Source organism: Grammomys surdaster, unplaced genomic scaffold (assembly GCF_004785775.1).
Source record: "Grammomys surdaster isolate TR1022 unplaced genomic scaffold, NIH_TR_1.0 126182, whole genome shotgun sequence".
In the NCBI taxonomy this organism is placed as follows: Eukaryota; Metazoa; Chordata; class Mammalia; order Rodentia; family Muridae; genus Grammomys; species Grammomys surdaster.
In genome coordinates, this window is record NW_021620988.1 from 15,100 (window position 1) to 33,441 (window position 18,342).

The following is an 18,342-nucleotide window of genomic DNA, read 5'->3' on the forward strand; positions in this document are numbered from 1 at the left end:
TCTCTCTCTCTCTCTCTCTCTCTCTCTCTCTCTCTCTCTCTCTCTCTCTGTGTGTGTGTGTGTGTGTATGTGTGCATGTGTGTGTATAATTTGCCTCCATGTATGTATGTACTTACTTGGTACCCGCAGAGGCTGGAAGAGGATGCTGGATCTCCTGGAACTAGAGATATAGATAATTGTGAATCATCATGTGGGTGATGCTAAATGAACCCAGGTCTTCTGCCAGACCAACCAGTGCTCTTAAGCACTGAGCCATCTCTCAAGCTCCCTTCTTTCATTTCACATTGGCTCCATCCCACAGAGTAAAGGCAGAAAGTATTGGCTGATCTCTTCCTTCCCTTCAATTTCTCTTTCAAGATCTCTGTTGTTTCACCTTCACAGATATTCACTATATATGTTTATATGTGTGAATGTATGCATGCATATATGTATGTATGTATATATATCACACACACATATATATATACATATATATTTATACATATACATACATACACACACACACATATAACACACACACACACACACACACACACACACACACACACACACACACATATATATATATATATATATATATATATATATATATATAAATAATTCAGAGTCTTACCACCAAAATTTAAATCTCATGGAACTAAACCCTTTTTTATCTACTGTGATTACATGTAAATACCAAAGGCAGTAAAACTCCATGCTTCATATTTGGTGCTGTATGGTGCTGGCTTTTTTTTAATGACCTTGCCTCCTTATTTCGTAACAATCTAAATTCTTGTTAGGTGTCTAAGTTTTCCTCCTACATATGAAACTACCAGCCTCTTCTCTGTGCTGGGCGCAGAAATCAAAATGACATAGTAAGTGAAGTATTTTTAAAGAGCACATTGTGTATCAATTCTAAAATAACAAGACTCTTATTAGCTATCCTTTTCTCTGTCTGCCTCTTTAAGCCTTTCATCTGCATATCATACCATAGGCAGTGCTATACCGCTGAGGTGCATCCCCAAGAGTAACATGACTATTCCCTACATATAGTTCCTAGAAATAAATCTTTTCCTTCACAGGCATTTATCAAAAACCCAGTATAAATAAGAGTATGAGTCATTTTAAATATTTGCTAATATACTTTGAAGTACACACATACCTATGTTTATATAAGCATGTAATTTGAAATAGTGAATTTGGTCTTATTTTATCAGAATATTGCAGGGTATCTCAATATATATCATCTATCTATCTATCATCTACTTATCTATAATTTATCTATATCATCTATCTATAATCCTGTATGTATTTATTAGTCTATCATCTCTCAATTATTTATCAATTTCTATTTACCCATCATCTAGTGATCAGCCATCTATCAGGTATCTCTATATACCTTTTCCTAGATACCACAATTATATTAATTTTACAAAAATAATTTTATTTAAATTTTTCAGACATCACAATATTCTAAGATATTTTCCATGGATTTAGGAGAAAAGGAAACTTGGACCTGATTTTGTATTATTCACTTAAATTTTGAAGCAATTTAAAACATTGTACTGTGGCCATAATTTGCTTTGTCCCAAGCTGTTGATTAATAGCTGTGAATGGGATTTGATGATAAAATTCTTTAACTAAAACCTCAGAACAGACTAGAAGGACTAGAAGCTGCCTCACTCTAAATGTGGTACCTGGTGAAGGGGAGGGGCTGAGAGACGGAACCTTCATCAAGAAGCACTCTTTCCTCTTCTCTTCCAGCTGCTTGTGGGGGACTTATTACAAAGCTCAATGGCACCATAACCACCCCCGGCTGGCCCAAAGAGTACCCTCCAAACAAGAACTGTGTGTGGCAAGTGATTGCTCCAAGCCAGTACAGAATCTCGGTGAAGTTTGAGTTTTTTGAGTTGGAAGGCAATGAAGTAAGTGAGCAATGTCTACAACGTCTTTATCGTGTTTCCGAGAACCCCTAAAGGCAATCTGACAAGCTTAGAAGAAAGAGGAGAGAATACGATGCGTGATGCGTTCATATAAATATCCTCTCATCATCCCACTCTTCCTTTCTGCGAATACTTGGGGGTGTGTTTTAGGCTAGAGGGAGTGCTTCAGCGATCCCTGCCAAGGTGTCCCGCAAACAATCAAGCCGTGTTACAAGGGGACATGGGGAAGCTGTTAGAGGCAGAGAAAGGGGAACAGAGAAGAACAGAGAGCAGAGAGAAAAAGAGAGAAAGAGGGGAAGAAGCCGGCCAGAAAACGGTGGGGGAAAACAGGTGGGAAAAGGGGAGGTGAGAGGGAGGGGAGAGAGGGGAGAGAAGGGAGAGAGAGCTTGAGCATGAGAGCTAGAAAGAGAGAGGGAGAGCAGAGAGAGCTCAAGGGGGAGGGAGGGAGGGAGGGAGGGAGGGAGGGAGGGAAGGAGGGAGGGAGGGAGGGGGAGAGAGAGAGAGAGAGAGAGAGAGAGAGAGAGAGAGAGAGAGAGACTGAACAATCCTTTTTGTAGTAAGCCAGGCTCCTACCTGGCTATTGCTAGGTAACTGTTGAGCAGAGTCTATAGGAAATGCTAATATAATTCTGCTGGTATGGGACTTACTTAGATTTGTGTGGGAGATTGAAAATTACCAGAAGGAATTTTCAGTTAATTTGGTGTCCGATATTTAGGATAAGCTTCCACGTCACATAGATATTTCTAGAAAAATAAAAAATTAAAAAAATTTAAAAAAGATTAAATCAGAACAAAAATGTCTACCTATAAGAAAGGTATGGTCTACTTTTGGATATTAGTATAGATTCATATGTATGTAGTTTTTGATTATGAATTGTGTTTGTGATTTACATGCCAAAATGTTAATTTTAATCTAACAAATTATGAATTTAGTGGAAGTTATTATTCATTTTCAAAATATAGCTTACTGGACTGAAGACTGAGTTTTTTGACAGACGATCATGTCGAAATTTGTGCAATCCCTTATCTGGAAATGTCTGTAGGTTATGCATACACATAGTAAATACAGGTACATTCGTTGCCTAGGAATGATGACAAGGAAGGCCAGTTGGAATTTGGATTTACTGGATTATTTTTATGAACAAAGTTATAAGCATACTTCCTTTGATGTTTCATTTTTCTGTTAATACTCCTTTCTGATTCCTTTCTTCTAACTTAAATTTCCACATTTATATTTAGTTAACTGTTATTTAATTCCACTAACTATAATGAAAATTCTTCTGCATTTATATTTAATTGAACATGATTTAATTACACTAAGTATAGTGAAAAGTTATTTTGCCATTACTGCATATGTAGTAAAACTTGTCAAGCATAGGAGGAGAAATGTGTGTGTGCCCCTGAGCCATTGTTAATTGGGGGGTTTTATAGGTTTTATTCGCAACTTTCTGCTGTACTTATTTTTGGCATTTGCTCCTTCTTTTCCTTGCTCCTTTTACTGCTTTTTAAATATTATTTGTCCCCAGTAATTCAACTTGCAGTTATTAAGGTACTTTTATGCATATATAAAAAATCCTTTGGAGACTTTGAAGTAAACATGGTGGGTAAGGTTTCGGTGGTAAACTTAGGCACTTTGGAGAAATGTAGAATCACAGAAATTACTTGCCTGGGATAAGTAGAAACGTGATTCTTTAAAGCATCTGTCATGTAACCATGGGGACCTAAGATCTGTACCCAACACCTACAATGGTCATCAGTGCTGAGGGTCCCAACAAAAGGGAGGCCAAGACACACAGGAGGATCCACAGGGATTTTTGGGCATTCAGTCTAGGCTAATTAGTGACTCTCTGGTTACATGAGAAACTCTAAAACAGAAACATACAAAGGAAGTGAACAGCTCATGAAAAATGATAACTAAAGTTGACATTTGACCTGCACTATTTATGGATACCTACAGATACAATCACGTGAAGACACAGACACCATACACACAAACACACATACACACATGCACATGCATACACACACATACATGTCAATATGCTGATTTAGATTATTTCCCAATGTCATGTGTAAAAAATGTTGGGAATTAATTAATCCTTTAAACATATTTAATCCATGTGGGGGTATAACTTTTTCTTATCAATTACCTCTGAAATGAAGGGTAAACATTGAAATGAAGTGATTGGCTTTTTCATAAGGATTTAGGAAAAGCTTTTGAACACTGTGCACTTTTCAGAAATGAGATTTCCTTCCTAGTCTATGATTTGATATTTACTGAGTATTGAATTAGCTCTACTGTCAAAATTATTGCTGCAGCTATTGGTTGTGTCTGGAGAAACATTTTGAATTGACACATGGTGTGATAAGAAAAGGAGTTTGTGTGCAGGAGGAGGGAGCAGAGGTGGTTTCATACAAATGCAGCTTTGTGCTCTACAAAGCCTATTCTCTTTGTAACGGCCACCATTCACAGACCAGCTGGCTGTAAACTCCTTAGCATATGCCAGAATTCTTAAACTTATAATGGTGTTTTTGTGTGGAAAACTGTTTCAACATTCTGTGTATTTCATAGCTTAATAACTTAACTGGTCACATTAGGCCTAAGCAAAACATTGACTTATAAACTATAAGAATAAGTCAAAACATCATTTAGTCTGTGTACTAAAGTCCCACAGGAATGTCAATAGCAAACACATTCTGCATCTGAAACATTTGTTTAGAATAGAATTCTCTCTAAACAAATATCACAGACTAACAAAGTATTTAGAAAAATTACTTCACTTTTTCCCAGTAGTAGTTTGTTTATTTAGCACCTAATTAATATCATAAAGAACTCCCCGTGATTTGCGTTGACATACTTCGAAGTACAGATCATGCCCCAGGGATCAATTGTATGCATTGTTAAACCTTGCTAATTACACATTTATATAATAAAGTTTTTCATGCACGATGAATTCTGCAGAATATTCTCTGTTCGAGCTTGGGAAAAGTGTGCTGTGGAAACATCTGTTAGAGGCCATAAAATTGCTTAGGAATACTTGGCATTCAGCTGAGTCCTTGCATTTTCCTGATGCTAGGTAAATAAATCAGACAAGCTTACTTCATTTTGTCACAAATCCATGGCTTATTCTACTAAGAGATTTAGCATTTGTTTACAGTCCTGTAAATGTCCTACAGAATAACCTACAGTACCTAACCCTGCAGGAAATGAAAGAATACGAACCTTTGAGTTAACTTTAAAGACAGGAACTTATTACTACACACTGACTGTCTATCTTCACCTTGGACTCAATGATTAGTGCTGCTTGGGGCAGGGTGTCATGCTTCCAGGGTACAGCACTGGTCTAAACCCTACATGGACTGTTATTCAACCACAAGGACATGACATCAGTATGCCTTTGTACATAATGTATAAAAAAATCTGAACAGAGAAAAATTGTCTTGGTCATTCCCAAAATGGGAAGGATGACTTCTATTGATAGTTGTCATTTCAGGAAAAGTGTGACTAGCAGTTTTATGCATTTGTCATCAGTGTTGGATAAGATGTGAAAAATGCTTTCTTAATTCATTCCAAAATTTAAAAGAAAAATAAATAGAAGGCAGCAATGGGCAGATTATCTTCTGCCGAGATACCAGCCTTTGAACCAATGCTCATCTTAACTCTCCTCAGATTTCAGTATTTTGTAAAAGACACATGCCATTACTATGGATCCTATACGTAAATTAACAAAAACACGTGCACTCCAGGAGTTTTTGCACAGTAAACGTCATGAGCTTTCATGCCTTCTGCCCCACAGTTGATTCCTGCTGGATTTTTTTTTTTCATGAGTTAATCCCCATAGTACTACGGTGGGACTAATGAAGTAAAACCATGCCAGGTTTCTCTAACATAATTGTCAATTATGAATCATGTTGTTCTCTCTAATTGGTAATCATGGCAACCATGTTTGTCTAGGTTTGCAAATACGATTATGTGGAGATCTGGAGCGGTCTTTCCTCTGACTCTAAACTGCATGGCAAGTTCTGTGGCACTGACGTACCTGAAGTGATCACTTCCCATTTCAACAACATGAGGATTGAATTCAGATCGGACAACACGGTATCCAAGAAGGGCTTCAAAGCACATTTCTTCTCAGGTATAAGTGTGCACATGCTGTATGTACAGGAACTTCTGTCTCGCAGTATGTCCTGCTTTTAACTGCTATCTCTTCTTCTTTTGCAAGCAGAAAGCATTTGGGATGCCCAAGCTAGGTTTGACAGCTCGATTAATGCCAATGTTAGTATATAAATCTTATAGGCCCCCATGAAGTGCTGTCCTTGAATAATAGCTCATATACAAAATTTAAATATGGCAATGGTTGATATGCGGTCTAGAATAGTTTCACATTCTGACTACTCACTACATGTGTGTGGTTAAATGTCACCAGACTTTCCCAAATCGGCAGATTTTCCAAATAGCATTTATTGACTCAGTATATGTGATTTCATGTGAACACTACATTTGTTTTCTTGTTTTATATTTAATATGTTAGGCTAAAATTAATGTCATATTTTGTCTAGTTTCTACAGAAATCATTGTGGTAACTATAGGAATATAATTTTTTATAAATTACATTTATATAATTTTGTAGCTTTCCATAGAAATATGGAAATGTAATGAAACTTATATTTTATATAAATGTAGCAATAACTAACATTTAATGGGTTGGGGCTATGAGTAGACTTTAAAAGTAATTAAAAGTACATATTTTACATAAAAAGCTAAAATGTAAAAAAAAAGTTAGTTTTTATAAAAATGTATATAAATATAAGCAACCTATTCTCTCTAGTTTAGACTCACTTTTCATAAAACCGTTCTTCTGACCTTCAAAAATGGGTTGCAATAAACCTTACCGTAGAAATTTACTCTGCATGTGTAGCTAGCAACCTATTTAACAAAACTGAATCCCCATTGTGTTCTAATACCAGGTAATTTAGATTCAATTAATTTAAATTCTATTGATGCCATCTTCCCTCTGCTTAAAATGAATGAGATTTACAATGTCCAGTGTCTGCCTGAGTGTCCTGTGTAATTGAAATTAATGGTTCACAAGCCCCATTGAGTTCCATGTTACCCTATCCTGCTTCCTTGTTCTCCGGACTGCCTTCCTCTCAGATTTAATTACCTTTTAAAAATTCTTTTCACTCATTGATTTAGTATTTATTTTATTAAAAGTGGAATGTTAATATCATACTCTAATAAAAGAAAGACACTTTCAGGGCTACCGATTTATTTTGTAGCTGTTCTATATCTTGGAATTTTAAGTGACCCATGGATTAGATGGAGATGAGGCCGCCTACCTTAGTGCTGTCTAAATATTTATTTTAGAAGTTAAATTTATGAAATGGATGAATTTTTGCAAACCCTTCAAAACATCTAGGATCTTTTACATTACTTTAAATGTACATTTTATCTAAAAAATGTTTAAAAGGTTTATTAAGCAAGTCCTGACTCCATAGTATTCTTAAGTCTATAGATTCTTTAAATTTAAAATTCACTTTGTTACTTTTGGCCAGGCAGGCAATGCTCTGTGAACAGTAGCATTGATATATAAAATGGCTTTGTTTCACTCGTACGACATGGATGTAAGGAGGCACACAGCTGGCGATCTGGTACATGCAAGCATGTGTGGTGTGCTCTGTGAGCTGTGTGAAGTAGCCACATTCCTTGGCAGCACCCAAAATTGGTAATTTGCTGTACTGCAAGTTCTCTGGTGTGACCATGTTCATGAAACAGCTCTGAAGTTAGTATTTATGTCAATCCTCTAAAGAGAATAAAATGATGTATTATAAATTATATAACTTTAGGTAATTTTGAGAAGCTTTAGACGAGATTGTTATGTAGAGTGGATGTTGCTGAATGTACTGAGTGATTAAGATCAAGAAGCAACGGAAGCCCTAGCTCTACTCTTGTATTCATTTGTATGTGTTCACCTGCAAGCTGAGACATCTGAGGGGTTAAATGGCTTGCTCCATGTCACAGTGTGTTATCTACTCTTAGTTTATCTTGCTCTGCTGGCCATGTGCTTAACCATAAGAGCCAACCATAACCTTGGCAATTGGCCTTGGTAACATCTTACACGAAGTATCCTTAGGACATGTGGGGCAAAGGACACTTTGTTTCTTAATAGGTTGTCGCTTGGTAAAGTCCACAGTAACTCTTAGAGAGAAGAAAATTCTAATGTTCTCTTTGAGGTTTATAGAAAGTTCTTAGAAATCTGTCAGATTCAAGCTTAAAAAATATTTTCGATTTGGATACATAATTAGATCTACTTTTACACCTAAACTCCTGGCTCTTTCTGTTAGCTAAGTGGTATGTTTGCTGGAGGAAAGGAAGGTAAAGTTGTGTTTGACGTAAGTTGCTCTTCAGGATCCAAGTAAGGGATAGCATCAGATGACGATTTAGGCTGAATGGCTCATTAATGATCACCTTTCATAATTCTAAACTAAAGGAGCTTTTCCATCTGTGTGTCTATCTTGACGAAAAAATGCTAGATTTCTCATAGTGTTTTGAACATAATAGTATCCACAGTAGTACATAGTGGTGAATTAAGAAGTAATTCAGTGTGACTGTATTTGTTAAAAAATAAGAAAACCACAGACATACTGTACATTCTAAAAATTAAAAGTTATTTTCCTTTGGAAACTCATTACTTGGGGATTTGCTAAAGCATGGTCCTAGAAGTATTTTTACAAATTCTGTAGAAAAAAAATGACCAGAGGAATCAAATGACTAAAAATGCTGTCTCGGAACTCCCAGTCTTGGGATAACTTAATGAACTATCTCAAAACTACAAAGAAGAATTTCAAAGTAGTGTTATCAAGATAATTGTATAATAATAGAATGTAATAAATATATGACAGTGAGTGTACACTGTATAATGTTTTGAATCATAATGTTATTTAATGAATTTATGATCTAAAAATTGTATATTATAGATTATTAGCAGAGATCTGAATATAAACCTGTAGGTAAGGCAAGGTGCATGCAAACAAAAGTGCCCAGGATGACTGTATTATTGTACAAATATGCTTAATCCGGATGTTGTACACTTCCCTTATGGAATCTTTCTCTGAATTAAATATAAACAAACCATCAGAGGAAAAACTCTCCCATCACATATTTCCCCATAACTCAAAGAGTATCTAAATATAAAAAGCATTCTGATACACCTAATACAATTTATTTAGGTTCTAGTTAGTTGTATATTTATATAAGATAAAAATATAGTTGAATTAAGTTTGAATTATCTCAAAACATGCAACTGAATACCCATGCTACTCTATTCTATTTGTTGATAGTTACTTTTATCAAGACTTAGTCTGAAAGTCTTATTCCTAAATCTGAAAGCTTGTTATTTTGTGATGAAATTCTAATCAAGCATATATGCAATTATTTCTACATCATTAACAATGACAATTACTAGAAAAATTAATATTTATTAATAAAATAGTTTTTACTACTTATTCTATATTATTCACAAAAGGAAAGCTACTTAAAAATTTATTTTCTTGCAAAAAATGATCCATTGGGTATAAAGACAAACACATGTATTCAAATTTTAATTTAGTAAAATAATGTATACATAGTATTATTTCTGATACACTTAATAAAATATCACAGATATTCTATTTTTTTCAGTCATAGCTTTTAAATATCAGCTTTTATATTTAAGGTAAAAGTTAAAAAGTATGTTTTAGAAAGCTTACCAGAGAGATCAATATCTTTGATTTCTACTATTTTTACATTGGAGAAATTAATACATTTTCATGTATCAATTCTAGTTAATTATAAGATTAATCAGAAGAAATCATATGTTAACAGATTTTATGTTTGATGACCTATGTGTGTCTAGAGAAGCACGTTACAGAGTAGCTCCATTTAAACTCTTTTTATGTTCATATATGTACAGATTTTAGATGGCTTCTACAATAGTATGTTTCTACATGTCCTTTTCAAAGTTTCTTAGTGTTAGTTATTGCCATGTCTATTCACTCCTCTACCCTACCTTACCATCCCACACTCCTCTTAAACTGTCTTGCTTCATTATTCCCCCTCCCCCCTTTTAATCGCCTGCATTATGACTCCCCTTCCTCGGATAACCACATCCTCCATGGACCCTTATTTCCTGATTTCTAGGGGATATCTATATCCTAAAACACACTTCTAAGGTCAGGAATAATCCAGGAGGAAAGAGTGGAAAGAATGTTAGAGTCAGAGGCAGCAGAGAACTGTAGCAAAACTGTTTCCTGCACACAACAGGGCAGTTGTATGTATGAGCTCCCAGCAGCTCTGACAGCATGTACAACATCTGTATAAAATCAAGCCACAAAAGTCCCTGCATGGAGGAGGGGCGTGGCCATCAAGCCCAACCCCTTAGTCGAGAAGTTCTTGGCAACTGATGGCTGCCATAGGAAGTCAGCTTTTCCTAAGTCTGTGGCCTCTAATAGGCTGCCCAGATGCCGGTGGATGAACCTGCACTCATGCACATATTGTCCATGTTAAGTGGATTCTAATGGTATTTAAAAAGACAGAGACATAGGAAGTTGGAGTGAAAAGTGATGGAGGGATATAGGAGAAAGAAGAGGGAAGGGATTGGGGTAGATTTGATCCAAACCTTTTATAGTCATATATATAGTATATAGTCATATATACTAAATGAAATATTTTTAAATTGCTCTCAGATTATAAATAAATACATTTCTCCTAAATCACTTCTACCAGGAAAATACTGATCTGATTGAAATGAAGAAAACCAGGTTGTTTTATAAACTATCATAGTTATGCTGAGCGATTTGTAAGAGTGACTATACACATACCTTAGGAACTTATTTAGCCTCTGTTGAGGTTGTTGTAGTGTCCTCCTATACCTCTTGTCTTTTGCAGACTACAAACAACTTAAAACTTATTTCCAAAAAGTTGATAATGAGTGCTAAAGATCAGTTGAAAAAAATAGAAGTTCTCTTGCTTCTACCACAAGTTTCTACTCCAGCACAAATTAGGCTGCCAAATGCTCCAATACTAACAAAGTCAAAACCTCTCAGAAAGTCACTCCATGCCCAACACCAATGCTCTACAGCCTCAGTTCATCCCATGAGCAAATGTGCTCAAAAACCCAGCCAGTGTTCAATAGCAGTGCTTTCAGAAACACAATCAACAGTCCAAGGCTCCTAGCCAAGCAAGGGAAGAGTTAAACTGGGATACCATAAATCTTACTTGCTTTTAGTGGCAAACCAGGAATTGTGTGGCTTATTTAATTTTTCTTCAGTTTACCACAATGAACTAAATCTATTCTGATACTGTTTGTGTTAAGAACTACTGTCTAAACAGAGCTATATGTCTTTGCCAGATAAGGATGAGTGTTCAAAGGATAACGGTGGCTGTCAGCATGAGTGTGTCAACACAATGGGAAGCTACACGTGTCAGTGCCGGAATGGATTCGTGTTGCATGAGAACAAGCATGATTGCAAGGAAGGTATGGGGAGAAGAATCTCTGCTTCACAACACCTCAGATCTCACATGTTTGAGTAAATGTGGTTCCTATGATGCTAATCACTTCTGTGAATGACACAACTGCCAACTATCCAAACCTCAAACAACAACAACAACAAAATACAACCAAGGAAATCTGTATGGTGCTTAGAGATTCAAAGGATGCTATTGGACACCCCATTAAATGACCCAAGGGTTTTGCACTTCACAAGTGGATGGCATTTGGCTTAAATTTATGTAACATAGAAGCTGCTGTAGTACCAACTGCCAGACAAAGTTTCACCACATGGTTCTAGGTATTTGTAGAGAGATTTTGTTACCCTCTCCACACATAAACCCCTCCAAAATGGTTTACATTGAGTGTGATGTTCCTCCCTGGAAATGTCATACATTTCCTACATGAGTGATGCTCCTTTAAACATCTTAAATATCAAACTCAAATGGTAGATTCTATGCCATTTAAAGATTTAAGCAAGAGTTTATGGGGAAAAAGCATACTAGTAGTATGATAATAACCTATTAGATTTTAGTCCATAAGATTTTGTTAAATGGTTCTAATTCTGTCTCCTGTGAGTTAAATAGATAGTTTTTTAGTTCTTTGTTTTTAGGGGTTTCTGCTGTGGAATTCCCCACTTAGATTGGAGACAAGCTTCTCTTGAAAGTAAAATTAATAAGAAAAATTTCATAACTGTCATCATCAGTATATAAAGTTTAGATGAATCTTTCTAAAATCAACAGCCCTGTACACAGTATTTGTATATATACATCTTAGAAGAATGCATGATATCCTTATGGACTTTCCTTTTATATACAGTCACACATTGGGGAGTTTTTTCTTCCTCTCCTGTGAGATAATGGCTTTGTGCAGAACCATGTGTGAGTGAGGACTTTTGCTCTCTACGTTTATGTACAGGATGTTTATAACTTGGTGGAGCATGCTACTAAATCAAAGACTGGGACAAAAAGCCCCATGATTTTGTAGACATGAAAAGTAATTCAAAGAAAGGAAAACAGCTTTTACAGATTATATGTGGAATCCGTGCTCAAATCTATTCCTGACAGTAGCTTTCTGGAACTTATTTTATAGAAAACTTCCTGTTAGACAGAATGGTTTCCAGATACTCCTTATTGTGGTTCATTTTTATTGCCAGGAAAGGGGTTGAGTTTTCCTCTACTTGTGTTGTAGAGTATGTACCTTGTACTGCCTAGCAGGGAGACCCCAACATTGCCGTGGGCTGTTGCAGATCCTGCAGAGGCCATGCTTCATAGGGAAAGCCCAAACATGGGCAATAGAAGCCAGGTGTCAGTCCAGTTCTGGGCCTGATGCCTGCTAGATAAAGTTACTATCTTGTTACCTCCTCCTCCTCCTCCTTCTTCCTCTTTTTCTCTGTTGAAAATAAAATTCTTTCTATGAGCATATAGAGTGACATAAAAGTTCTTTTAGGAAGGGAGGAAATTATCATGGCAGCAACAGAAATTATCTTAATTCAGTTTGGGGATAAACTCTGGGAGAGTCCTGCAATGAAAGAGGTGTGTTATTTATGTAAGAAAGAATCTGTTCTTATCTAAAGTGACACCAATTCTGAGAAACATAATGATACAATATGGTAATTTACTGGGATGTTCATTGAAGTTATTTTAGAGATTCCCTTATTTTTCACCTTAGAGTTTCATTCCACCAAAAGACATTGGGATTATTTTATTTTGCCCGCTAAAATGGCAGTGTAGAGATTCAAATGGATATTTAACTGTAGGAGGGAAAGAGAAAATATAACCATATGAGTCATAGAATGTCTTAACAGTGTTAATTATCATTAAGTGATGTTTCTGTTGACAGCAGAAAACAAAACAGGAAATGACACAGTCCATTGGCTTTTCCTTGTGGTGACATTTTACATATTTTCCTGAGACCAAGTGTTGATATGGTAGATTTTCAATGCACAATGCTCTACTGAAGTCTGAGATTTCCAATTCAGTAGTTTAAAGTAGAAGTTCATATTCTTCTAAACACTTATGTGATTTGTGGCAAGTGTATATTTCCAGCATCTAAGGCTACAAACACTGCCTGATTATGTTCAGCAACAGATTTTCTACAGCAGATGAAAATGGCAACATTGGATGCTGTAATGATTGGCTAGCCTGCAGGGAAACCTTTCAGCAGAGAAGGGGGCAGATCGGCTGCATGTTTTCTGGCCTGGTCCTGCACTAGACTCCCATACCAATTCATATTATTATTATTGGCACAGCTGAGTGTGAACAGAAGATCCACAGCCCAAGTGGCCTCATCACCAGTCCCAACTGGCCAGACAAATATCCAAGCAGGAAAGAGTGCACCTGGGCAATCAGTGCTATTCCTGGCCACCGCATCAAATTAGTAAGTAATTCCCTTCCTTTGATTAAGCTGATTGTCCATGTCTTTCTTGGCTAATCCACAGAGAAGTGGGGGGGTGTTTTATTAGTGGACTTGAGTCAATTTTCCAGGTTTTTCCTTCTATTTACACAAAACACATGCTTGATTTCTCAGATTGAGGTGAAGGCCATGTTCTTCCAAGGCCTCTTTAAAATGTGTTATTAAAATTGCCATAAGCATTAGGATTTTAGCCTTACATTACTGGTAATTATATTTACAAATGGAGAATAAATAAATTAACTTTTAAAAAGTCAGAAATTCATCTGAAAAACAATAAACTATTATTTCACTTAAAAAGAGTATGATGTATTCTTCTGATTTTATAAATTCTATTTGTTTCGTAGACAAAACATGGCTTTTAAAAATAAAATCAATTTTGCCCTGTGGTTTGAATAATATTAATTTATACAATCTATAACTTTTTAAAAATTTTAGTTATTTAATGTATGAGTGCTCTACTGCATATACATCTGCTTGCCAGAAGAAGGTATCAGATATCTGTATAGATTGTTGTGACCTACGATGTGGTTTCTGGGAATCGAGCTCAGGACCTCTGGAAGAGCAGCCAGTGCTCTTAACTGCTGTGCCATCTTACCAATGCCAATCTATAACTCTTAATAATGGAATCCTTACATCTTTATGTTACCTTCATAATTATGTCCAGCAGTATTCTGTATTACTAATTCAAATACTGACTGTAAGATACTCTTCTTTCCCATTTTCTTTGAATCTTGAATTCCTGTTTGGTCACTTAATAATAGTACATTTTTTATAGGGCATAGATTCTATATATTAGAAACCAAGCTACAATGCATGTATTAGTGTAAATATTTGACTATTTATGTATATATAGAGGTAGTTCACAAGGCTTCCTTAGATCACAGTATAGGAGGTACTAAAGAGAACAAACACTTAAAGAGACTACTGCTCTGAATAGTTCACAGGACCAATACAGTCAAAAGGTTTATTGTAAGATGATTCACCTCATCAGACCCTTCCCATCTGTGGAGATATTTTGTTGTTGTTTTCAATCTATAAAATGAATGTATTGAAATATGGCACTATAATTAAATCAGAGTTGAAGACAAAAGAGTCATTTCCTATCATGGAACTCCCACTCTTTGCCATGTTTGTAAGAGACCTCCCAGAACTGTCACCTCTGTGACTCAGTTAAACAATGTTAGATGCTGAGATGACAGAAAGGCACTGTACTAGTGCAGCTTAGTGTTTTACTCCTGTCCAAGGTGCTGATTGTCAGAATGATCCTTTGATACCAAATAGGCTATTCAGTTAGTAGTGCTGGGAATATGGTTTTCCTTGATCAGATCTACTTATGGAAATTAAATGAAAAATTTTTTTCTGTCTGATAGCTTAATCATTCTCTTTGAGCTGCTACATTTTATGTTCTTCATAGAATGCAGGCAGCCATCACTCTAGCCTGAAAATATATTTTATGCAATATATTCTGATAATGATTTCCATTTTCCTAAATCTTCCCAGATTTTCCCTACCCCCTTCTAATCCAAATCTGCATCCTTTGTCTTTCTCTGTGGAAAATATACAGACATATAATATAATAATGATAATAATAATAACCAAAACCAAATTGAAATTGGACAAAACAAACTGAAGAAAAGTACTCAAAGAAAAATCACAAGAAACACATACAGAAGCAGAGGCACACAAGTTCCCATGCGTGGAAATCCCATAAAAGCACCAAACCAGAAACCATAATATCTATGCAGAAGACCTTAAGGCTGAAAAATGCTTTGATAAAACATTGTGAGACAGAGAACCTCCAAAAATGCCACTGAACTCATTTTGGTGTTGGCCAACTACTGCTGAACTGGGTGTGAGGGCAGGAGTTAAGAATGGTTTATATATACAGTGAGATTCCACGGGAGAAAGCTAAATTTTCTTTTGTGAATAGTTGTTAATTAGAGATAACCTCTGGGTTAGGGATGGAGGTTTGTTTCCATACTTCCTCCCAATGCTGGGACCCTGTGTGACCCATACATGTGCAGGCTCTATGTATGCTGCCATAGTCTCTGAGAGTTCCTGTGTACATTGGTCTTGTTTAGAAAGCCTTGTTTCCTTGCTTTCCTCTATCCCCTCTTACTCTTAGAATATTCTGCTTCCTCTTCCCCAGGATTCACTTGAGCTAAGAAGGGAGAAATTTGATGGAGACATCTTGTTGGATACTGTGTCTAATGTCTCTCACTCTCTGCATATTGTCTAGCTGTGGGTCTCTATTTGTTCTCATTTCCTTCAAAAGGAATTGTCTCTGATAGTGGCCAAGCAAGATACTGACCTATGAGTATTGCTTGTATAATTTCTATTTAACTAACTTCCTTTTCAGTGATTATTTCTTCATTTCTCTTGGATCAATTGAAAAGATTGTTAAGCACTATTTGATTGTTTTGCTATTAACACATGGCTATAGTTTTCACTTCTGTTAGTCTGTTACACTGTTATAACATGATATCTTAGATTGGATAACTTTGATAACGAAAATTAGTACAATTTCTTCACAGTTATGAAGATTTAATGTCCAAGGTTAAATTACCTACTATGTGGGTGTATGGTTGGTTTGTCTTCTTGCCTCTTAAATGCCTACCTTTTTGGTGTGTTCTCACACAGATGTGTGTGTGTGTGTGTGTATGAGGGGGGTGGAGGGAGACGGAAAGGGAGAAGGAGAGGTACATGATGTGTCATTATGAACGTGCTTGTTCATGTATTTTGGAATGTGCAATAGGCCTTGTTGGAAGACTAGAGCACCATCTATGGGTATTGCTCCTGGCCATTCTGTCTTGTTTGAGGTAGGCTGTCTTAGCTCGGCTATATGCTAAGCTAGCAGGAAAGATGCAGGAGACTTACTGTTTCTGTCTTTTATCTTCCCACAAGGACAGTGTATGCATTACTGCATCTGGCTTTTAAGTGTGTTCTGGTTATTGGCACTCAAGTCATCAGGCCTGTGCAACAAGTGTTTTTACCCTGAGCCATCAGCCCAGCTCGTATCATGTCTTCTCATTAATAAATTAGGAGAAACTAGATTTTCTTGACTTTCTTCTGAGGATGTCTGTCCAATGCCAGCATAGCTCTACTCTTTTATTTAAAGAGTTATATTATGTGAGTATGCTGTCTTTGTGCATATCAGAAGAGGACATCAGATTTCATTGTAGATGGTTGTGAGCCAACATGTTGTGGGGAATTGAACTCAGGACCTCTGGAATAACATCCAGTGCTCTTTACCCCTGAGCCATCAATCCAGCTAATAGCTCTACTCTTTTTACTGTATTTAACCAACATTGTATGTAAGACCTCACCTTCAAAAATAGTTAAAAATTCAGTCAATCCCCAAAATATGAACTTTAACTCTAATTTTAAGTTTCTTTAAATGGTTTATCCTGTCTTAATATGTGACAGTGCTTGGATTTTTTCTTCTATATTTTATTTTTGGATACTTCTAGTTTCAGTCTTATATTTAATCCATTTTAGTTTTCAATTATTATTATTATTATTATTATTATTATTATTATTTGGTATGAGGTAATTTTTTTTCAGTATTAGTTATCAAAGAAAGCAATTTTCTTATTATGTGTTATTGACATCATCATAAAAAATAAGTTTGGTGTAAATGCATGATTTAAGTTACGGGATCTTTATTCTGTTCTGTCAGTTTAAGAGGTCTATGCTTTATGCTGCTATGCTATCAGTTTAAGAGCTCTATGCTTTATGCTGCTGTTCTGCTCTTTTGGTTATTACAGCTTGTAAGCTACATTGAAATTAAAAACTATAATATTTCTATTATTTATCCACAGTATTGCTTCATTGTATTCCAGTGAAGTCTTACTTCCAAAACAGGTTTGAAACAGATTTGGAATTCACCAGTTCATCTTTTCTAGACTAAAACTTCTGGAGGCATTGTGTGTGTATTATTTGTATTCTTTGATGCTTTTCCACATGGATAGAATGAATGAATTTCGATCACTTTTACTCCTCCAACTATCTTTTTTCATCTCTGATCCCTCTCTGGCTGAGAAGGGGTATTTCCCTCACTTTCATGTGATCATTTTATATCTGACACAGTTGGTATTGATTTAATAGTTAATAGTCATTTTCTACAGCAGTGGCAAAAAATGGGTACATTAACCTCAGTTATAATGACTGCATGTTCCTGTGCTTTTTCATAAAAATATCAGATCATTGTATCATAACTTGGAATACAACGATGACTTACTCAGTGATGCTTAGGAAAAGTCAACTAGAAAACCCATATACGTTTACAGTTATGAATGAATGAGGCTGTGGACCTTTATCCCTGTGTTCATTGTGCCTTGGCTCAAAGCAATATAATTGGCCATTATTTTTGGAATATTTTTATGCACATGCATGCACACACACACACACACAGACACACACACACATGGAGAGAGAGAGAGAGAGAGAGAGAGAGAGAGAGAGAGAGAGAGAGAGAGA

The 18,342-nt window shown here is 36.0% G+C and overlaps 1 protein-coding gene across 1 annotated transcript in view; it reads left to right on the forward strand.

Annotated features, from left to right (window-relative positions):
* Positions 1-18,342, forward strand: part of LOC114612755 (tolloid-like protein 1) — a gene marked incomplete at its 5' end in the record, with an annotated part of 36,990 nt that overhangs the window by 2,513 nt on the left and 16,135 nt on the right. The window contains 4 exons of the mRNA XM_028757778.1: positions 1,744-1,904; positions 5,877-6,057; positions 11,311-11,436; positions 13,700-13,827. Coding sequence (XP_028613611.1) covers positions 1,744-1,904; positions 5,877-6,057; positions 11,311-11,436; positions 13,700-13,827 — 596 coding nt within the window. The remainder of the gene's footprint in view (positions 1-1,743; positions 1,905-5,876; positions 6,058-11,310; positions 11,437-13,699; positions 13,828-18,342) is intronic.